Source organism: Cetorhinus maximus, chromosome 26 (genome assembly GCF_964194155.1).
Source record: "Cetorhinus maximus chromosome 26, sCetMax3.hap1.1, whole genome shotgun sequence".
NCBI lineage: Eukaryota > Metazoa > Chordata > Chondrichthyes > Lamniformes > Cetorhinidae > Cetorhinus > Cetorhinus maximus.
This window is the reverse complement of record NC_135904.1, coordinates 19,010,267-19,034,682: the sequence shown is the minus strand read 5'-3', so window position 1 is coordinate 19,034,682 and position 24,416 is coordinate 19,010,267. Positions and strand designations below refer to the sequence as shown.

The 24,416-nt window shown below is 41.6% G+C and overlaps 1 protein-coding gene across 4 annotated transcripts in view; it reads left to right on the top strand.

The window, feature by feature from the left end:
* Positions 1-24,416, top strand: part of galk2 (galactokinase 2) — a 110,472-nt gene that overhangs the window by 57,452 nt on the left and 28,604 nt on the right. For 3 of the 4 annotated variants that reach the window (XM_078530270.1, XM_078530272.1, XM_078530273.1), the window contains 3 exons: positions 1,780-1,878; positions 5,124-5,276; positions 13,088-13,298. In XM_078530270.1, coding sequence (XP_078386396.1) covers positions 1,780-1,878; positions 5,124-5,276; positions 13,088-13,298 — 463 coding nt within the window. The remainder of the gene's footprint in view (positions 1-1,779; positions 1,879-5,123; positions 5,277-13,087; positions 13,299-24,416) is intronic. The other variant, XM_078530274.1, reaches the window with a different exon arrangement.

Sequence of the window (24,416 nt, the reverse complement as noted above, 5' to 3'; positions counted from 1 at the left end):
GTTCCCAATGTCTGATGGCAGGAAACGCTAATGCCATCGATGGGCTGAGCGGACGATCGCAAACTGTTTTCACGATGTCGTGAAACTGATTTTTGGCCTTCTTGCCATATTGTCTGCTGACACCACTGAACACGTCCGATGCCAACGGGCACGGACGATTCCGCCCTTTGACATTTTTGTGGTCCCTTCAGCTGAGATTGCCAAACTGTCAGTGACTCAGAGCTATGGGTCCAAAGCAATCAGGAAGTGGACTGAGACTGCCTGTGAAGATGGATGTTTTTAAAAAATATTTTTGGGAATATGACGGTATTCTGTGAAGAAGACTGCGCGCGTGTGTGTGTGTGCGCGCGTGTGTGTGTGCGAGAGAGATTAATTAAACTGGGGGAATGTTAGTAAAGACAGCTGGTATGTGGGAACAGAGAGATGAAAGGTAACAGGGCTAGATACACGAATTTGTAATGAGAGGCTATGGTGAAGTTGGAATTACAAGTAAATAAGTTGGGTTTTAAAATTTGCATTAGATGATAGGTAAGGATTTGCCTTTTCAGCTGCTAAATTTTAAAGGGAGTTTAAGGGACTTTTACAACCTATAAAGGTTTCATAGGTAAACATGGGAAGATTATTAAATTTTATTTGACCCGAAAATGGAGTCAATCGGAAGACATGAAAGATTTTTATATTTTGGAAAAGTTAAGTTCAAAGAGGTGCTTAGGAAAATGGAATCTAGGATGAAAGGGAAGAAAGGATATTTAAGGGGGATGGATAGTAGAGTTGTGTGGCTGTGTGGGGAGATGTCCTGAGACCAGCTCTGTGCTGAGAAAAGCTGTGAATTTGAAACAGCCATCCAGCTCCAAGGCAGGAAAGTCTTTGTTTTCACAAAGCACTCTGTTTCTGAACCTTTCTTCCTGGGATTTCCACAGCAAAGTGGAAGAGAGTGAGAAGCTGTGTGGTGTACCTTTTAATAAAGTGACAGCAGCATTGCCTTGGGTAATATTACTGGATTTTTATGGTTAAAATCTATAAGGGATCTGTTGCCAAGTAAGTTACTTGTGCGTTCTGATCAGAGGGTTGTTTGACAAATGTTTTGTAAGACTGTTTCAAGTGTGTAATTTTAATCCTGTGTTTAAGTTTTCTTTCCTTCTTGTTAATAAATCTTTTAATTTCAAAATCCAAAAAAAAAGTTATGATCAGTAAGACAAGCTTCCCTCTGGGATTTGGCTTGCTTAGCGAATAACATCGGCTGCGGTCATGACACTGCCCCAACGCACTTCATACAAGATTGTGCATGTTGCAATTTTTGGTTAATTCCGAACACATCACTGTGTTCTCTTACAATTTCTTCTTTAAATTAGCTATGGAAATTATTCAACTTGTGGAAAAAACAGATACAGGACTTGGGTAGTTTACTGAAAATAAAATAATCACCGAGTTAGGCGTGAATTGAATGCCTGACATTAATCAGTAGTTTTTCTTCATTCTTTCACGGAAGGCCAGCAGTTGTTTGCATCCCTAATTGCCCTTGAGAAAGGTGGTGGTGAGCTGTCTGGAGCCACTGCAGCCCATCTGGTGTAGGTGGACTTACAGTGCTATTTGAAAGAGAATTTTAAGTTTTTGGCTCAGTGACAGTGGGGGAATAGTTCCAAGTCAGGATGGTGTGTGGCTTGGAAAGGAACTTGCAGGTGGTGGTAATTTATTATAGCAGTGATTCTTGTTGTATCAATTCAGTTAGATGATTTGTAGACCATGTCTGTTTAATAATTCTTCACAATTTATTTATAGGTGGAGCTTGCAGAGATCTGTGCAAAGTGTGAGCGCTACATTGGCACTGAAGGTGGGGGTATGGATCAGTCTATTTCATTCCTGGCAGAAAGAGGAACGGTGCGTGGTTTTTAAATTCCAAGTTTTGGGAAATGTCATCACTTGCATGAAGTGGCTACAATTCTGTGTGTCAAATATCTATTTTGTTCTTCATATTAGTTTTGTCTCACATTAAAATGAGGAAATTAAGCATAATTTTTAAAAACAGAAATTTACTAGTATCAAGATTTTTTCAATTACTTTAAACTGTGTCACATAAGTGGTGAAACAGAAGTCATCAAAGAGTCATCTGCACTTTTAAATAGCTTTTCTAAATTTGAGCCAATATCAATTGGTGAAAATAGCTTTGAATGTTCAAGGATTAAAATGGATCAATTTCACAGGGCAATGTCTCAGGTCTGAAATATGTCTGACGTCATACTGACCACAGATGGTATGGCATCCCAGTCAACCATCTTGGGTTCTTGCACATGATAATGAGGGACCGAAGATATGTTTAAGGACCCTTTCGAGAGATTGGGCAGTGCTGAATGGAGCAGGCACTATTTTACAGTGTTTGATATAGCCTGCCCAGCAACTGCCAAAAAATAAATGTTTATTGAAAAAAAAAATGTATTTTCAGCCCCCAACACCTGCTGCTAGCCTGTGCGAGATTCCCCCCTCGTCCCTCAATCTTAGAATAACCTACCAGCCAGCCCAAGTTGATATCTTCAAATTGGCAAGTTTCTCTGGAGGTGCGACAAACGCTGGCTTACTGGCTGAAATGAGACCAGAGTACCAATTTCAGGAGATCCTCAGGCCAACCTCTTAGATGTGCTTTGCTGTTAAGCTGACTGACTTCTCTCCAAAGCATCCTAAAATCCTCAAGAAATGGGAGGGGAAATAAGCCACACTTACAATCCTTACATTACATCTTGGGACTGGACTATGAAGAATGTTTTCACTGCATGAATCTGGCAGGCTAAAGACTAATTGCTTCCCAGAATTGTAGCAGGCAAATGTCTGGAAGCATTATGTGACATGCTATTGATACTCATCTAAAGAACAAAACTTTATGGAAAGCAATGGGTCACTCACTATTATTCTGCCTGATTTATTTGAGAAGGTAATGGAACTTGCAAATTAGATCTATATAGTGGGTGTCATTTATTGGATTTTCAAGAGGTATTTGATAAAGTTCTAAATGTGAGACTTTCAAAGAAGCTTAAAGCTCAAGAAGTTAATATTTGTTTAACCAGTTCGGTTGACACCTAACTTTACAGCATAAAGCAAAGGTGGTCATAAATGCTTTGGCTGGAACAATGATGACTACATTTCAGCACGAGTCCATTTTAGGCCTAATGCTGCTCACAGTATTTGTAACTGACTTGTAAATAAGCATTTGTAATATTAGAGTATTTGGTGATGATTCTATGTGTCTCCAAATAACAAGCACATGGAGACTAAACAGTCAATTGCCATTTTTATGTTACGGATGCACTTCCAAAAGCATTGACCAAAATGACCAAATACCCCATGGGACAGATGTGCTATTATGATCGGGCAGGGAACTACATTTATTGAGGGTGTTGAACAGTGGTGACGTTGGGAATAGATAGTTTTAGTTTTGCTTGATTACCTTTGGAGGGCGGGGAGTTTTTATGCAGAACTTGCCCTTAGTAGATTCAATAAATGGGATAAAGTCCATGATAGGGCAGATTGCATGTAGTCTTTGGACCATATACAGGAGCTTCACACCACCCAACAATCTCCTTGTTGACCAAAATGTAACTTTAAACCTGTATTTTTAAGAACTTCATAAGTTTGTATTAAATTGCATTTTAACCACTTTTAGTTGTTAATTTGCCTTTTGTAACTTGCAGAGATGAAAAGTGGAGGATCATTACTGTTTGAACAACCTTTATGCTGGATTGGCTGCGGTTTTTTAATCATAATTCTAATATTAATAGTGACCGAGCAATATATAATGTTACCTTCAGTAGATGTACAATAGGGATATTCTCAATAGGAATGCTATTACTGTCACGTTAACCTCTTATACAAGAAAGACTTGGAAAATTGTATAGCACCTGGCAACAACACTAGCTAAAACCATCCCTGTTCTGCAACCCTAGCAATCATGGTAGTGTATTTCTTTCTCATCTTTAATTCAGATTCAGGTAGTGCGTGATTTTCGAGCATACAGTTTAAATCACATGGAGTGGAACGCTGGGTCAATTGAAAATTCTCCACTGTTTGTAGCACCCATGAATGCCAGGTTACTCATAATACATCTGCTGGTGCTTTTACTCAGATTCAGAAGAACAGGGGACATCTGGACAAGATAAGCGTATTTTTCCCAGTTTTGCTCAAAATTTGACACACAGTGCTCTCCCTCTACTGAAAATGCCGACTCATGCTTTCATCCTGATTCCTTCCAGTATCTAACTTAAGTGTTTATTCTTCTTGTATGAGCCTAGAGTGTGTCCTGGGAGTCTATTTGACTGAGGAGGGCATTGCAGCTGAGCCCAATCCAGCTTTCACTTCACATCCTTGTACATACAATTTTCAGGAGGGGCCACTGGAAGCAAACAGGAATGGGAATGCTGCCAAGTGGATGCTGGGGCCAATTGTATTTACGTGAAAGTGCATAGAAAATACAATACAGAAACAGGTCACCTGCACAGCCAATCCTGCACAACAATGATCCTCGTCCCATATACCTGCCCTGTTTCTATATCCCTTAATTCCCTTTTACTTCAGCCACGTGTCTAAATTTTACACTTAAATTTTAACTTGGTCTCTGTTTCGATCACTGACATTTCACGACTTCACAATCCTCTGTGTAGAAAAAAGTTTCTCTGCTCTCTGTCTTAAATCACTTAAGTTCAATCTCGTGTCTATGTCCTCTCATTATAAACAGACCCTCCATCAATGAAAGTGGTCTGTTTCAAACCCTTCGTAATTTTAAACATTTCTGTGAAATTACGCTATCACTTCCAATGCTTTTTCGACTGTAAACAACCTCACTACCTTTTACTACCGCCCTAACTGAAAGTTGCCAAGTGGAAATTATTTAATGTATTTTGCACTCACGTTGCCAACTGAATAAATAGGGGTTAAAACACCTTTAATTGAAAGAGATTATTACCATTAACTGCCCAGACAACAATGAGTTGCAAACATTTACATTAGAGGCATATATGACCTTGTCTTTAAGTAACTGCAGCTGCCATAACTTGAATTTTTATGCTGGTTGCCTTAAATTTATTTGTCAGAAAGTGCATTAGTTTCATCTGTATAATTTGCCATTTTATCTTTGATAGGCCAAGTTGATTGAATTCAGCCCACTCCGAGCCACCAACGTAAAGCTTCCAAGGGGAGCTGTTTTTGTGATTGCAAACAGTTGCAGAGAAATGAATAAAGCTGCAACAGCTCATTTCAATATCAGAGTTGTGGAGTGCCGGCTTGCAACTAAAGTAAGCTCGTTTTTCCTTTTCCTGATGTCTGTTGTAAAATGTACAAAGGAGCTTGATGCATGGTTAGTGCAGTTGTATTGTACATAACAATTATCCCTCCAAACTTTGTAATTTAAGAACAGCACTGTACCTGTAGGACCAGCAACATAAGAATCTATTTGTTGCATATTTGTTTATAAATTAAATTTAAAATGATGAGCATAAGTTACATATCAACGTAAGTTACATAATCAAACCTCATAAGACAAGATCAGATCACAGGTCTTTAAGATCATCCACCTTTCCTTTTAGGTGTGTCATTAAAATGCACCATTTTTCCTGTGGACATTAATGACACCGTGGCACTAAATTCATTGTTAAATTGTTCCTTCAACCATTGCCACTAAAAAAAAAAACTAGCTTAGCTGATCATTTATCTCACTGCCGTTTGTGGGAATTTGTGATCAGATATTGGCCTGCATAACCGTGATTACGTGTGCAATTCAGATGTGGCAAATTAAGGTATAAATGCAAATTATTTTTTTAACAATGCAAAAAAGTTGTATATCCATTAACTATCACTAAGACAATTTTCTGCCCAAGTTATAAATGTTTGCAGTACAGGCCTATGTAACCTATGTAATCAGCTTATCTACAGGCTAGCTGGTGTGAATGTATTAATTCTCAGTGAAGGAGAATGGAAATGTTTTTGACAAATTATGGAGACCATTTTGAAGGATGAGAGACATCATCAGATGTTAAGAGGAAAGTGGGAAGGAATGGTGGTTGGAGTTCCCGGAAAGAGAGGAAATGGTAAAGAATGAGGAGGGACCCTGAGGAATGGAATGTGGTGAATATTAGTGCAGGGAGATTGTAAAAAGGAACGGAGATGAGATCACAAGATGAGAAGATGTGAGAGTGGAGGCTGAGAATGAGACTGAGTTAGAAGCCGAGCTGAAGAAAAGTATTGGATGAGATTGGGACTGAAGCTGATTTCTAGCATTAAATTTGTGAACCAACAATTTGTTTTTAAAGTGGTTATAGCACAATACACAAATGCTAAAGCTATGGGAGCTCTGAAATGATTGCTGGTTGCAGCCTAGTGTTAGGAAACATGGAAGAGAAGGCGAATCAAATTCAGGTGAGAAACTAGACTGGGTGCTGCGCTGGAAGGCTGGCTGAAGAAGGGATTGGAGGCTTGGTTGGAAACTGGACTGAAGAATGTGAATTGTATTATGTTTCGTATGGTCCAGGTTGGTGACATGGGGCAGGGATGCACACTGAGCAGCAATGCTGCCAATAAAATACTTTAGAGACAGCAAGGCAAGGAGGCTGTGGAACCATGTGTATGCTGAGCATCAAAGCATAAACAAGCAAAGTTAGTAATGAGGCTAAAAGCAGAGAAGCAGAAGCTTAGACAAAGATTATGGGAGGGATGATAAAGTAAGAAAGATTTAGGACAGAGGTGTATGATGATCGACAAGCTCATGAAAAACAGTCTGAATTACAAAGTTGTGGAGAGAAAAGCAGACGTGCTGTTGGGCAGGAACTGGAGAGGGATGGTGGAGCAAAGGAGATATTAGGCGTGAGTGTACACTAAGTGGCAAAACTGCAAAGTATGGTGAGGGGGAAAAATAACGTTGAGTACCAAGCATGATGGGCATAAGGGCAGCAACCCATGCAAGAGTAGAGAGGCAAGGCCGGAAGAGGCTGTGGAGACCCAGTGAGGTAAGGACAGGAAGCATTGCGAGCGGGAGGATGGCTGCAGGTTCTGTTCACCCTGTGGCCAAGACTTGTGACTGCATAATGACAGGCAACAACTGACCTACTGAATTGTAGAATAAATGTTGCCATACCATTATTACATTGTAAATGTTGACATAGAAGCATGACCAAAAGAGCAAGTGAGGTTTATGGGCAGGTGGAATTCACCATATGCATACATACTTAATGTACCATTGTGTTGCTTATTTAAGGCCCTTTGCACCATGTCATGCCAAGCACAATTTATTATTTTGCCATTAAGCTGAAGCTATGCCCTTTTAAGGCCACAAATCTAATTGCCAACAATTAAACACTGAGCGAGACGAGATCAAAGATTCATTCCTCTTTAGGTTGCAAGTGAGAAGCTTGGTTTTGTTTCTTTTTATCATGGGTAAGGTTAGTCAAATGATACACATTCTGCCTCCTCCCTATCATTTTGCATATGGCTGTCTTTATTTCTATATTCCTTTTTTCCTCAAGTGCGCCCTAGAAATTTCTTGTAGAACGTATGTGCGGCATCTGATGGATGATAGATGGAAAAGCTACACAATTGTAAAGTTTTCATAACATTGTGCATGTCTACTTTGAACATTGGATAGCTTTCCACTGCCAAGAGGCTTGTAATTATTTTATTGCTGTCATGTTATTTTAAAGATCGTAATCACTGTTATAAACCTTTCATCTGTTCACCCTGACCGTGTTGAGCCCACAAGAACTGACAAAATGAAATGTTTTTATTGTTAAAATTAAAAAAAAAAATCTATATATTACACTCTATTTAAATAAATACCAGTGAACCTAATGCTGTTAGTAGGTCTCTGGGATCTCCTGACATTCATAAACATATAATGCCAAAGAGGCTCACTTGAATTTGTGCCCTGTGACAGCATTGTAGTAGCACAGCAGGATGTGGGTTGAGACCGGTGATTCCCAATAAAGGGAGTTTTTGATCTTGGCAGTGCTGACAGAAAGTGACTGTAAATTAAGTAGTTCCCCATGTGGAGGGAAGGAAAATTAAAGAGCAAGTCGCTCCAGGGCGTTCATGAATCTTAGCAGCCAAAACAATAGAGCCTGTGAGCAGGTTAGGGAGTGGTGAGTGTTGCAGAGTTATCTCAAGGAAAGGAAGTAAAAAAAAGTACATTTAAAAACACTTTATATATGTGCATTGTGAAGTTACAAGAAAACAAAGAGCAGTGAAAAGTTTTGAGAAATAATGCTAATAGAGAGATAATGGGTGGAATTTTCCATGCCCGCTGGTGTCGGGGTATTCGATGGCGTGAGCGGACAATATGGCAAAAAGGCCAAAAATCGGTTTCACGACATTCTGGTCTAAGATCAGGTGCTTTTAAAGCTCATGGCTGAGTGCAGTGTGTCTCTGCACTGGTGGAGGACGTGGGTGAGCACTGTGATGGGGCTTCAAAGAAGGTGCCTTCAGATTCCTCTTCAGAGGTTTCTTCAGGTCTTGCTTAGAGGCCCTGGGTCGTGGACTCTGTCGGCTGTTTCCCAGATGTGCCTGCGAAAGCCAAGAGAGATAATTAGTGCATGGCAGTGGCCTGTGAAACAGGACACATCACTCACAGCATGGTTGTCTGATGGATGTTGCACTGCTGGATCCTCGCTTGGTAGAAAATCGCCGACCTCACTGTCAGCGCAGGAACGCTCCAGATCGTCGCCGGCCAGCTGAATGGCTCTGAGTCCGCGAAGACCTTGATTTCAGGCATTTCTCCACCAGTCTGTGACCTCGCCCTCTTACACGCCAGCTTGCCCTGTGTAAATAGAGATGGAAAGCATGTAAGCAGGATGCCTGCCAGGACAGATGTTAAGTATGCCTGGCACGTGTGGGTTGTGAGTGGTCCCATGGACAGGATGAGGACAGCGAAGGTGTGTATGAGAGAGTGAATAGTGATGTCCCTTGAACTGGCAGTGAGTGAGGTCCCTGCGCATGTGTGATGGGTTTGTGATTGTGTGAGTTGAGAGTGAGAAGAGTGACTTACCCTGGCAGAACGGAGGAGATCATTCATCCTCTTGCAGCACCGGGTGGCTGTCCTCTTTTACAGGGCGTTGGCATTGACCACCACTGCCACTGCCTCCCAAGCCGGATTGGTGATGTTGCTGCCCATCCTGCGGCCAGATCGGGGGTAGAGGACATCACGGCAGGCCTCCACTGTGTCCAAAAGGTGCTCAAGGGACGCATCATTAAACCTGGGGGCTGCAGTCTTCTTGCCTTTCGGGGGCCATGTCCTCTGTGCAGCAGTCCTGGGCTGGAAGCGCTGAGAGGTGTGCATGTGGTTGCACTTTAAATGTGGCGCCCGGCGTGAGAAAGCGTGTGAATGAGAGCCTGTCTGTCATTGAAAAGGCATGTTTCCCCGGAATGCACGATTAATGCAGCAGGGTTGGGATGAAACGGCACGAGAAGCTGCCATTGCGGCCAGCGGGTAAAACATGGTTTTTCCCGCATGCTTACTGCACTTTGGGCAGAATCATCCCAGATTTGCACTATGACTCTGATTTTGTGTTCAGCAGCAAAGCAAGGGCACAGCTGATCTCAAAGACAGCTGCACTGAGAGATCCCACGAGAGATCTCACTCTCTCAACATGGAATTGACGTTAGTGTAGTTTATTGGAAATTCACAGCGTTGAGCTGCACTGATGTCATCAAGCTGTCCGAGCAACCAATCACATTAAAGAATTCCCACCATGAGCCATCCAGGAAATGTAAAGCACACTCAATCACTTGTTACAAATTTTACAAAGAATGAAACAAAGATTGAGGCATACACATGGGGTGAAGAAAGAAGCTGAAAAATCATGAAATATGTTAATTTAAAAAAATTATTTGTATAAGACCTTGTTTAAAAAAACGTATTGATTAATCAAAATGGAGAGATTTAACAATATTCCACAAACCAAAATCATTTTTTTTTCGGTCAGCCTAGTTGTTCAGCAATAGTCCTTTTTTACACATCATTGAAGAAAACTTAACTTTTTATGAGGATCTGACAGCAACTAGGAGTGGAAAAGTGAAAGCTCTCAGGGTGCTCAGGCTCAGGGTGGTGAGGCGGAAGGGATGGTTCACAGCACTACCTGTGGCAAAGCAGTGGATGACAGACTGCAACTTCAGGATTGTTGCGTTTATCGGCACTTGCACTAAATCCTGAGGTTGCTGTCAGATTCAGAGGAATAATGATGGTGAATTCACTGGTAAGTTCACTGTCAGAAGCTCTGCAAATTCTGGGCCATTATTCTTGAAGCAATTTAGTTTAAGAGTTAATCTTACTGTATTATGTATCGTGAAACACAATAGTATATTCACTAATACCAATTGCAATCATGCAGGCCAGTTACTTGAATTGCAGTAAGTTTGTTGAGCTCTCCTCTAAGCCACAGTAACTATCTAAAAGGATTGAGGCAACAGGAAGCAATCATGCAAGCAAAAAGACATATTGAATAGAGTGCTTCTCTGAAAGTGATAAACCTTATTTTAGGTAGGTAGGTATCACGTAGGTGATACAGGTGCAACAACATTTCTTTATCATCATTGCACTTAGTTTTCTTGTAACGAGAAGCTAAATTTTCTACACCTGCCGGTATGCCAAGAGCATGGGATGGGGGTTGATGACTGAGAAATCCGTTTAGAGACTCTGGCCTGGATTTTCGCTCATGGATCAAGAGCGCACAGTCGGGACATTTCCCGGCTCCTCAGATCTGACACGGGAAAAGTGCCCTGGAAGTTGGGCATTTCGTTTTGTGGTGGCAGGGTTCTCTGGGAATCAGGCCCGCCACCCCTGGAACAAGTACAGAGGCTGCCGGCTGCAGAGGCAGGCTGGGCGGAAGGCCTGCCTCTGTGCTCCGACACTGTGTCCAAAATTTTTAAAAAAGCAATGAAACAAAAAGCAGATCTAATGGCTCACATCCCTCACTCCCCCCAGAATCCCCAAGCCCCATCCATGCTAACTCATGCCACCACATGTCCTCCACCACTCCCAATGGAACCTCATGCCCTCCATGCCACCCTATGCCCCTCTACTCACTCATGGCCCTTTATAGCCCCTGTGACAACTTAGTGCCAACACATGCTAGCCCATGGCCCCCCAGCCATCATACTTTGCCCCTACCATGCCAGCTCACCCTGTATCTACCATGGGCAGACCTCAGAACTCATGCTGGGCTTAAAAGAAATAAAAACCTATGTCTATTGATGAATTCACTGTTTGAAAACAAAATTTTCATTCATAAAAACTGATTCACTACATTTAATTCCTTCAACAACATCCTTATAAAAATGAACACTAAATTCAAGTGCTTAATCCCTTACAAAAGCAAACATTGGAATTCATAGTTCCACTTTGAAGGGTCTACAACAACTTGCAGGTGTCAGTCAAACTGTGAAATGCAAGGCATCCCACTTTGATAATGGAAGGTTGTGAAATCAGTCACATAGCACTAATCCAGTAATGGCTGTCCTCAGGCTTATGTCAACAGACAGAATGAAATAGCAAGCAATTATTTATTTTAACACTCCAGACATTTTTCTTCAAAGCTTTAAAGGGCACGAGTTTTAAATGCCTTGACAGCTTGATAGTTGCCTTTGATAGTTCAATTTGACACTTTTGACAGTTCCAATGAGCTTGACAGTTAGAGTTCATGCATTTTTTTACACACATTCATGCCTACATTTACCAATCCAAAGGGGCACCTGACCTCCCCAAAGGTGTCCCGGACCCATATCAAAAGTGGTACCCTACATCTCCAAAAGAGTATCCCACCTCTCCAAAGGACTCCACAAAGTTTATACCTGTTCCTGCCAGGTCTATATCCATGCATGTCGCGCTTCACACATCATTTCACAAAATTATATAGATTGGAGGCAGCTGCTGATTTACATGGGCAGCCGCCTCTGTCAAATACTCGTGCAAATCCTGACTCGGGCTCATTCCAGCCCCCGAGAAAATGGTAGGTGCCTTGTTCAGGGGCAGGACTTCCCGATTTCTGCCTCTTCTGCCATTTTTGTAACGATGGAGAGGCTCTTTAATGTTTCTATATCATTAGTTAGTACATTGCTGAGGGGACTACAATGGCACTTAGGACCATTACAAATTGTCCTGGAGAGGCCATGCATTCAAGAGCGACATCAATTTGCTGAAGCATCAAATACCATTGCACAGGTGCAGCTAGTGGACTCCTCCATGCTAGAAGAAACACTTTCAAAGTGCTTTATATTCTTTTCCAATGAGTTAGGAATTCACGATGCTCAGAAAATGTAATCCCTATGTATGTAGATCTTGGATATCACTAACTCTGGAACTCTGCGAATGAGGATAGCCTTAAGCTGGCCCTCCAGCCAACACCTGTTGTTCCTCTGCTGCTTCCTGAACTTTGTCCCCCTCACCTGCACCACGTACTTCATCTGATGCTCCCTGGTCCATTTAACTATTTTTAAAAATGGGGCATGGAGAAAAAATCCTCCTTTTAACTAAAGATACTAATTCTAAACCTCTACAAATCATCAGTTAAGGTGTAGTTAGGAAGTTATGCCCAGCCTTGAACACTTTGCTGTACAAAGGATATCAAGACCGTGGAGAGATGATGCAGAAGAAGTTCACTAAGAAAATACAAGGAATAGAGGCTTAGTCGCGTGAAGAAACTCTGACTCTTAAGTAGAACAGAAAAGGTTAAGAGGGAGACTCATAAGAGATATTCAGGGTTTTGCAAAGGTAAATAGGGAAATACTGTTTCCAAGAAATATTTATGGCTTGAGTTATTTCCTCTTGCGTGTGATATATGTGCAAAGGAATGATTATAGGTTGTCCATAGCTCATGATTTTCCTACCTTGACGTGCAACACAAAAGTAGGCTGCAAGCTGAAGAAAAATGAAAACTTTGCAAGTTTTCAGGCAAGTTGATTCCTGAGATCACATGGTTGCTATATCATCAAAGATGCTGTAGCTATTTTACTAAAAAATGGCTCAGATGAAGTAATTGTCTTGTGAAGCTTTTTGTGGTGTTGGGAGAGCTGTTTAAATAATCTTGTGTGCAATGTTAAACACCTGATTCCTTTTGGTATTTAGATACTAGCAAAGGCAAAGGGCCTTGAGTGGCAGAAACTTTTAAAATTGGGAGACTTACAAACTGAATTGGGAGTCAGTCTGGAGACAATGATTTCAACTGTGGAGCAAATACTGCATCCAGAACCTTACAGCAGGGAGGAAGTTTGTCAACATCTTGGGATCAGCCAAGAGGAGCTATGCAGCAGCATTCTCAGCCAGAACACACAAGATGGTGAGTCCCTAGTCAAAACTTGACAAGCACAATATAATTGCTATTGCCCTCTTGAACTTTGTTCCCAGGCACACAGTCTCGAGGCCATGGTAAGGTTTTGCTTAACAACATTGAAATATTGGTTTTGAGAAACAACGTGTGAAATGTACATTCTAATTTAGTTGGGCAGCAGAGTCATGAGAAAAGATATCATGCCAAGTCCTATTATTTCATAAGCATGAAAAATATACCACTCACAATTTCTCACAACAAAAATCAAATGGTGAATGTGTCATACCAAAATGAAGTTTTCAATATAACTTTTCCAGTTCAGTGTGCTTTATGTTGTGAGGACCATGCACTCATAGACTGGGAAGGTGGTGGCGTAGTGGTATTGTCACCAGAGTAGTAATCCAGACACCCAAGATAATTCTCTGGGGACTTGAGATCAAATCCAACCATGGCAGACGCTGGAATTTGAATTCAATGAAAAATCTGGAATTAAAAGCCTATTGATGACCATGAAACTGTTGCCGATTGTTGTAAAAACCCACCTGGGTCACTAATGTCCTTTAGGGAAGGAAATCTGCTGTCTTTACCTGGTCTGTTCTACATGTGACTCCAGATCCACAGCAATGTGGTTGACCCTTAGGTCTTAGGCCTAACAAACCACTCAGTTCTTGAGGGCAATTAGGGATGGACAATAAATGCTGGCCTAGGCAGTGAGGCCCCCAAACCATGAACAAATGAAAAAAATATATATATAATTGTCACTTTTGTGAATTGCCATTGTGGGTTAGCATGAATCATAACACAGGAACAGGAGGAGGCCATTTAGCCTCTCTAGCCAAACTGCCATTGGTTAGATCATGGCTGATCTGTATCTTGATCTACTTGCCTTGGTTCCTAACCCTTAATGTCCCTGCGAGCAAAAATCTCAGTTTTGAAGCTTTCAATTAACCTAGCCTCAGCTGCTTTTGGGGGAAGAAAGTTCCAGATTTCTACTGCCCTTTGTGTGAGGAATTGCCTCCTGACATCATCCCTAAATGGTATAGCTCTAATTTTCATCCCGCTGTTTTTGACTCACCCACCAGAGGAAATTGCTTCTATCTACTCTAACAAATTCTTTGATTTGTGGTGTTAATTGCCGTAATAACCTGGATAATTTTCTTGGCAAGTGAGAATGGCTTATGATCAGTGATAATGTCACTCCCTCATTCATTTTGAAGCACTAGTAAAATTGGAATATTTAAACGACCAATAGGCAGCTTTTAGACCATAGATAATGATGAGGTTGGGAGTCTGGCTGAGATTAAGTTGAGGCCAAAAGTGGGTATTCTGCCCCAAATGTAATTTGAACACAACGGAAGGACAGTATATGCCTGGGAATTTTGAGGCTGTTAGATCTCTGCAGTGCACAAATAAAGCCAGTTTATCTGCATTGCAACTTAAATATTAAAGGGCACATAATGAATTCTACCCACCAGGCTTGGGTTCCACTGTCATATCTCGTAAATATTCAGCAGTTACTGGCAACATCAATGTCAGTAGAAACACCAATCAAAGATTAGATGGTGCACATATCACAACCAGTAATTTTCACATCATAGTTTTCAGGGTTTCTTTCTGAAGTTTCTTCATTAAGATGAATTAATGTTCCTAACTTTGCAGATAAAGTAATAACATAATCACTATTGTCCAAATATTTTGCTGATTGAGGGACAGATGGATGATGGATGTGTGCTAAGTATACATTCTGAATAATGGAAACAAGGTGCAGAATTGGTAGAGCATAATTGAGTTGCTTTTCTTTTTGAATAGACAACTAACCAAAGGGGAGGGAAAATGTTGTATGTTTATAAAATCACATTTCCTCTTTGAGTTTTAAGGGTCCTTTGCAGCTTTCAAATTTTATATTATTTTCATCATATATCAGCTGCAAAATAAGGTAACTGCTTTTCTAACAGATGCTGTAAAGTTTGAGGAACCAGTCCAATTATAAGCCTGAACTTGTATTCTCTTGAAGCCCTTGGAAAACCAAATTTTAGAATTGCTTAGAGTCTTGCTGTATCTCCCCCAGTCTTTAGTATCGGAGATATGTATTTAGTGTATAATAATATCTTTTCATTCCTTTTACAGTCTCTAGCATTAGAGATTTGAGTTATGAAGAGAGATTTGGACTTTGGAAGGAGGCACTTGAGAGGTGATCAAATGGAAGTATGGAAATAAGCAGTATAGAAAAGCTAAATCCAGAAAACTATTATAAATTTCTACAGGTTCAAACTAGTTAAAAGCAAATAGAGAATTGATATCAGGAATTTTTCACTCAGTGTGATCAGTACATGGAAAGAACTCCCAGAAATGGAGGCAAAATGCCTGGAATCATTTAAGAACCAGTTGGATGCTGCACTGGGGGAATTTTAAGGTTCTTATGGATGGATGAATATATATATATAGGCCAGATGGCCTTTCTTGTCTGTAATTATCTCTGTATTGCTAATCTTAAATTTCATTCAGGCTGAAACCATTAAAATCTTCAACTGTAATGCATTATAAACCCACCAGGTGGCATTCATTTGAGACCTTCTGTTGCATCCATTTAAATAGCACATTATCATTTCATTAAACACGTCTCGAAACTTCCCCCATAAATTACTTTTTGAAAGCCAATGACTTGTTACGTAGGCAGATACCACAGCCACACTGTGTGAGCAATGCCCAATCAATTCTAATTAGATAAATGACCGAGTTCAATTATTTTTCTTTTGGTGGCATCAATTAAGGATGAATGTTGTTCAGGAGCCGAGCGAACATGGTTTTTCTTTGAATAGTATCATGTTACATTTGCTTGCTGATTAGATGCAAGTGGTCATTTTCTGTGCAACAATTTTTAACATGGTTCCTTTGAAATGAGCCTTATTTGGGGTTCAAAATGGTCCTTAATGATTGAAAGGGAAATCATAGTAGGCACGTTTTAAAGACCTCACAAAGTAAGTACTTAAGTGCTCTAACATTTCTTGAACAAAGAAAATGACTTGAAGCCTGATAGCAGTGACAATGCATCAGATAACTCTTAAGGACAGAAGAAACCTCTAATTAAGGATATTAGATTTGTTTTTAAGAAGCAATTATACACACTTGATATTAAAAGTTTTTAAACATGTGTTTTTTCTCAATTTGTCAAACACCAGCAGCTTCCATTGCTAACAGGGAGTCTGTGTTTGGAGCTCTGCTGGCACATTTTGATGCTATTTTGAAGCTGTGTTTAAACCTGCCTATTCTTTTAAGATGCTTATTTAAAACCCCTCTATTGCAAAGTAGTCCAAACGGACAGAACTAAATGATTTTAACTGTAAATTATTGAGGTCGCTTAGAAGTTAATTGTATCTTTTTTTAAATTTCTTACTCTTGGCTGGAAGAACCCAGTGGCAGCTTTCTGACAAAATGCCATTTTCTTACTTGTTTTTTCCTAAATCAATTTTCATTTAACCCTTTTTGTTGTCCCCCTCGATAACATTGACGGTTTGATGATACATTATAGGTACTTTTGTGCTGCTGGTTTACTTCTCAGAAGAACTGGATTCTGATTGCCTAAGTCAATTTCATTTTCAGCCTCAGAAAGATTTTCACCTTGTCTGGGCTAAATTCAAACTTAGTTGCTGGACCTGAAGTTATGTTCTTCTATCAAGCCTCTTTCAATTTTAATGACCTGGATTTTGCCCTCAGCAGTGAAGGTCCGAGCTTTGGCCATTCACCTCGCTGATCACTGTCGACAGAGCTTTCATGGGTTTGTCAGTGGAGATTTCCTCTAATCCAGTGTCTTTTCTAGCACAACGAAAACAAAAATAGCTGGAAAAACTCAGCAGGTCTGACAGCATCTGCGGAGAGGAAGACCGTTAACGTTTCGAGTTCGTATGACTCTTCATCACAACTAAAGAAAAATAGAAATGAGGTGGAATATAAGCTGTTTGAGGGGGGGGTGGGACAATATGGTGCCTGTGAAAAGGCCAATCGAAAGTGAGACTCTTTCAACCAATCAGTATCCTTACTAAGACATGCAGAATACAAACCATGAAGCATAAAGCAAGAAATATAAGTTGCATTTAAATGATGCAGAGAAAACATAATAAAAATTGGGAAATATAGATGGGATTAAGAGAGGGAGATAAAAGAGACAAAGTAAAAAATTTATTTCCTTAATTCTACAACATTGCTTTCCTTCTGAGATAAAGAGACTTGTTATGAAAGTCTCACTCACCAAGTCAGAGAGCAGACCCCTGAGTTTCTGCGTGTGCACAGATCAAGAGTGAGCGGCACATGCACAATTTAGCATTTTTAAGTTCTTTTGGGCCAAGGACAGGCCAAATGGGGCCTTGGTTCAATGTCACATTTATAAAAAAAAATTATTTCATGGGATGTGGGCTTTGCTGGCTAGGCCAGCATTTGTTGCTCAATTGTTCCCTAATTGCCCTTGAGAAGGTGATGGTGAGTTGCCTTCTTGAACTGCAGCAGTCCATGTGATATAAGTACATCCAGAGTGCTGTTAGGAAGGGAGTTCCAGGATTTTGATCCAGCAACAGTGAAGGAATGGTGATATATTTCCAAGTCAGGATGGTGTGTGGTTTGGAGGAGAACTTGCAGGTGGTGGTGTTCCCATGTATCTGCTACCCTTGTACTTCCAGGTGGTAGAGGTCACAGGTTTGGAAGGTGCTGTAGAAGGACCCTTAGTGAATTCCTGCAGTGCACCTTGTATAAGATGCATACTGCTGCCACTGTATGTCTGTGGTGGAGGGGGTGAATGTATAAGGTAGTGCACACCACTGCCACTGTGTGTTGGTGGTGGAGGGAGTGAATGTTTAAGGTAGTGGATGGGATGCTAATTAAGCAGGCTGCTTTGACCTGGATGGTGTCGAGCTTCTTTAGTGCTGTTGGAACCGCATTCATCCACGCAAGTGGAGAGTATTTCATCACGATTCTGACAGGCTTTGGGGAATCAGGAGGTGAGTTACTTGCCACAGAATTCCCAACCTCTGACCCTCTCTTGTAGCCACAGTATTTATATGGCTGGTCCAGTTCAGTTTCTGGTCGATAGTAACCCCAAGGATGGGAGATTCAGTGATGGTAATGGCATTGAATGTCAAGCGGAGATGGTTAGAGTCTCTGTTTTTGGAGATGGTCATTGCCTTGTATTTGTGTAGCATGAATGTTACTTGCCACTTATCAGCCCAAACCTTAAAAGTTGTTCAGTTCTTGCAGTATATGGACATGGACTGCTCATGCTGGTATGAGACTTGAACCTCCAATCATCTGACTTAGAGACAAGAGTGCTGCCAACTAAGCCATAGCTACCAACCATTCCCTGCTATTTTGGGCATCCTACTTAAAACTGACTTGCATGCATTGATGAGGGATCAGAAGAGAACAACTAGGATGATAATAGAACATAGGACCACAAATTACAAGGAGGGACTTCTGAGACTAAACTTGTTTTTTTGGAGGAAAAGAAAATTGAGGGGAGACATGATATAACTTATCATGTTACTGAGAGCCATATGTTTCCAATTTTCTCCCTTCCTCTCATGGAGCTGGTAACTTAGGCTGGCCTGCAGTTCTACAGGTGTCACCTGCTACCTATTACCTCGCTCATGTGGCCAGTCTTCATGTATCAATTGTTAGCAGGCTATATTTGTGAGAGTATCACAGCCAAATCAGCCAAATGATGTTGATGTCATAGAAATCCACATGTCCACACCTTCCAAAAGGAGACACTAGGTATAGGTTAGAAATGGCTAATTTCGTCCTCTGCCATAGGCCAGGAAATAGGCATTTGATTATAGTAACTTGACTTAGATCCACTAACTCTCAACCAACTAAGAATAGAACAAGTTACCTTTTGTGTATAGATAGCAAACTGCACCAGGGAGCCTGCTTGCCCACTAAGCCTTGGAGTAGCATTGCCCTAGATTTTTCTCATAGTGGGATTTAAATCTGCTTGACTGCAGCTAATTCCTGATTTTGTCTAATTAAGTATTAATGGACAGCCGGAGTGCTATTCAAACTCTCCCAAAAGCAAGTATCCAAAAGATAGAACAGTTTGGGATGGGGTTTGGGGGGGCTGTAAAAAACCTGCGGCTCCTGCTACAGGATAGTGTGGCTGGCGCTGCTAGCTGAAGAACATTTTTAAAAAACGTTTTTCTATATCCCCCATGTTGCCTAGTGCAACTTTGTAATAAATTACATGAGGCCTGTTACCCCTTTCACTTTGTTGAGTAGGTTGGGCCTGTACTCATTGGAGTTTAGAAGAATGAGAGGCAACCTTATTGAAACAAAGAAGATTCTTAGGGGGCTTGACAGGGTAAAGGCCGAGAGGTTGTTTCCCCTTGTGGGAAGAGTCTAGGACCAGACGGCATAATCTCAGAGTAAGGGGTCGCCCATTTAAAACAGAGATGAGGAGGAATTGCTCCTCCCAGAGGGTAGTCAATCTGTGGAATTCTTGACCGCAGAGGGCTATAGAGGCTGGGTCGTTAAGTATATTCAAGGCTAAGATTGATAGATTTTTAATTAGTTAGGGAATTAAGGGTTATGGGGAAAAGGCAAGAATGTGGAGTTGAGGATTATCAGATCATCCATGATCTCATTGAATGGCAGAGCAGACTCAATGGGCCGAATAGCCTGCTTCTGCTTCCACATCTTATGGTCTTATGGACCAACCTCCACCACATGAATATAATACTGTTTCTGATGCCTAGAATTACTAACATGTTAATTACAGTGCATTTGGAGACGTTTTCCCATAACTTCCCCATAATTTGCATTTTTAAAATTCATTCCCGGGATGTGGGCTTCACAGGCTGGGCCAGCATTTATTGCCTTCCCTAGTTGCCCTTGAGAAGGTGGTGGTGAAATGCCTGCTTGAACTGGTGCAATCCATGTGGTGTAGGTACACCCGCAGTGCTGTTCGGAAGAGAGTTCCAGGATTTTGACCCAGTGACAGTGAAGGAACAGCATATATTTCCAAGTCAGGATGGTGAGTGACTTGGAGGGGAACTTCCAGGTGGTGGTGTTCCCGTCTGTCTGCTGCCCTTGTCCTTCCTGATGGTAGTGGTCGTGGGATTGGAAGTTGCTGCCTAAGGAGCTTTGGTGAATTCCTGCAATGCATCTTGTAGATGGTACACAGTGCTGCTACTGTGTGTCGATGGTGGAGGGGGTGAATGTTTGTGGATGTTGCCAATAAAGCGGGCTGCTTTGTCCTGATGGTGTCAAGCTTCTTGAGTATCACAGGAGCTGCACTCATCCAGGGAAATGGGGAGTATTCCATCACACTCCTTACGTCTGCCTTGTAGATGATGGACAGACTTTGGGGAGTCAGGAAGTGAGTTGCTCATCGCACGATTCCTAGCCTCTGACCTGCTCTTGTAGCCCCAGTATTTATATGGCTTGTCAGTTCAGTTTCTGGTCAATGGTAACCCCCAGGATGTTGATAGTTGGGGATTCAGCGATGGTAATGCCACTGAATGTCAAGGGGCGATGGTCAGATTCTCTCTTGTTGGAGATGGTCATTATCTGGCACATGTGGGCACGAATGTTACTTGCCACTTGTCAGCTCAAGCCTGGATATTGTCCAGGTCTTGCTGCATTTGGACATGAACTGCTTCAGTATTTGAGGAGCTGTGAATGATGCTGAACATTGTGCAATCATCAGCGAACATTCCCACTTCTGACCTTATGGTGGAAGGAAGGACATTGATGAAGCAGCTGAAGATGGTTAGGCCTTGGACACTACCCTGATGAACTCCTGCAGTGATGTCCTGGAGCTGAGATGATTGACCACCAACAACCACAGCCAACTTCCTTTGTGCTACGTATGAAACCAACCAACAAACAGAGTTTTCCCCCTGATTGCCATTGACAGTTTTGCTAGGGCTCCTTGATGCCACACTTGGTCAAATGTTGCCTTGATGTCAAGGGCAGTCACTCTCACCTCACCTCGGGAGTTCAGCTCTTTTGTCCATGTTTGAACCAAGGCTGTAATGTGGTCAGGAGCTGAGTGGCCCTGGTGGAACCCAAACTGGGCATCAGTGAGCAGGTTATTGCGAAGCAAGTGCCTCTTGATAGCACTGTTGATGACCCCTTTCATCACTTTACTGATGGTCAAGAGTAGACTGATGAGGCAGTAATTGGCCGGGTTGGATTTGTCCTGCTTTTTGTGTACAGGACATACCTGGGCAATTTTCCACCTAGCCGAGTAGATGCAAGTGTTGTAGCTGTACTGGAACAGCTTGGCTAGGGGTGCAGCAAGTTATGGAACACAAGTCTTCTGTGCTATTGCCGGAATATTGTCAGGGCCCATAGCCTTTGCTCTATCCAGTGCCTTCAGCCGCTTCTGGATATCATGTGGAGTGAATCGAATTGGCTGAAGACTGGCATCTGTGATGCTGGGGGCTTCTGGAGGAGGCCGAGATGGATCATCCACTCAGCATTTCTGGCTGAAGATCATAGCAAATGTTTCAGCTTTACCTTTTGCACTGATGTGCTGGGCTCCCCCATCTTGAGGATGGGGATATTTCTTGAGCCTCCTCCTCCAGTGAGTTGTTTGATTGTTCACCACCATTCACGACTGGATGGAGCAGGACTGCAGAGCTTAGATCTGATCCGTTGGTTGTGGGATTGTTTAGCTCTGTCTATCACTTGCTGCTTATGCTATCTGGCACGCAAGTAGTCCTGTGTTGTAGCTTCACGAGGTTGACACCTAATTTTTAGGTACGCCTGATGCTGCTCCTGGCATGCCCTCCTGCACTCTTCATTGAGCCAGGGCTGATCCCCTAGCTTAATGATAATGGTAGAGTTGGGGATATGCTGGGCTGTGAGGTTACAGATTGTGTTTGAGTACAATTCTGCTCCTGCTTATGGCCCACAGCACCTCTGGATGCCCAGTCTTGATTTGTTCGAAATCTATCCCATTTAGCACGGTGCTAGTGCCAATCAACATGAAGGAGGGTATCCTCATTGTGAAGGCGGGACTTCATCTCCACAACAACTGTGCAGTGTTTACTCCAACTGATACTGTCTTGGACAGATGCATCTGTAGCAGGCAAGTTGGTGAGGATGAGGTCAAGTATGTTTTTCCATTTTGTTGATTCCCTCACTACCTGCCACAGACCCAGTCTAGCAGCTATGTCCTTCAGGACTCAGCTAGCTCGGTCAGTAGTAGTGCTACCAAGCCACTCTTGGTGCTGGACGTTGAAGTCCCCTACCCAGAGTAAATTCTGCACCCTTGCCACCCTCAGTGCTTCCTCCAAGTTGTGTTCAACATGGTGGAGCACTGATTCATCAGCTGAGGGAGGGCAATACGTGGTAATCAACAGAAGGTTTCCTTGCCCGTGTTTGATCTGATGCCATGAGACTTAATGGGGTCCAGAGTCGATGTTGAGGGCTCCCAGGGCTACTCCCTCCCGACTGTATACCACTGTGCCGCCACCTCTGCTTGGTCTGTCCTGCTGATGGGACAGGACATACCCAGAGATGGTGATGGTGGTTTCTGGGACATGTAAGATATGATGGCTTGAGGATGACTATGTCAGAGGCTGTTGCTTGACTAGTCTGTGAGATAGCTCTCCTAATTTTGGCAGTAGCCCCTAGATGTTAGTAAGGAGGGCTTTGCAGGATCGACAGGGTTGAGTTTGCTGTTGTCGTTTCAGGTGCCTAGGTCAATGTTGGGTGGTTCATCCGGTTTCATTCCTTTTTTGTGACTTTGTAGCGGTTCGATACAACTGAGTGGCTTGCTCGACCATTTCAGAGTGCATTTAAGACCCGGGTCCCCAGAGCATTACCCTGGGTCTCTGGATTACTAATCCAGTGACACAGATTTGGGCAGACATATTCAAATCTGCCATCACTTCTGTCACAAAAGCTCAAGAGTGGCAGTAGACATTGTGGAAACGGTGGAACAGATCCCACTACAATTCCCTCCCACTCCTATCCTGCTCTGAAACAAAGGCGATTTCAGAAGAAAAATCTAGGCCATTTTGCCATAATTTACATTTATTGGGGAATCTTATTCAAATTGCATGATTAACAGATTGTATAATGAAAATTAATATTGAATTCAGAGACTTTCTGTTCCTTGAAGAAATGTAATACAAATACAGTATGTTTTGAGTGTCACCTAAATTCAGCAACCACCTGCTTTAAGCAATTGGTTATGGATTCAGGTTTGGATGAAAATGGTTCAAAAACTGAAGGTAACCACATGATTTAATACTCTTGGAGATGCTGAAACCCTTCAGATTAATACTTTTAACATATGGCATCTTGCATACCATTGAAAACAAAGTTACTTTATAATTTCATAAATCTATGTTTCAGCTGAACTGTTTTGTATGTGTTAGCTGCAATAAAACTATGGAATATGGTTCCAAAAAAACCCTCTAAAGACATACAATCTTAAGCATGCTTATTAGTGGACTGCTTGTAAAAATAATGTATTATCAAATTATGTACAAAAATGTATCATGAGCACGTAGTCTCTGAATTTTCATCTGGAAGATTTGGACCAATTTGGCAACTGTTCATAAATCAGTCATAAAACACATTTTGTATGTTCTAGTATGGCAATGTAAGAGAACCTTTTTTTTGGTCCTTCAGTTACTTTTTTTGCCTTTATACATACTGAGGAACAATGGTCTTGAACTAAAATCTTGTTGAGGAAACTTTTTGTATGTTTTTACATATAGCATGTTTTTTAAAAAATCGCTGTCTTTATAATCTTCACAATATCATTCACAGTCAGCTTTTAGTGTTTTAGAAGCCGAGTCTCTTTCACTGATCTTATGCAATATTTAGGATGTTCATAGAGAACTAGATAAACTAACTTGCTTGGATGCTTATTTGTAGAAACAGCAAAAAGATCATATATTTAAATTAATCAAATTAGATGACATGGAGTGGAACATTTCCTCTGTGCAAGTGTAGCAAAATAGTTAACGTTTTTCTAAAGAACAGTTTTCTGCAAAGAGTAAATCTTTCATTATGATTGCAATGCCTTTACTTCAATGTGAAGTGTTAAACATGTTTGCGTAACAAACATGTAATATGAAAATACCATGGGTTGATGTTGCTAACAGAGCAATATCCGATTAA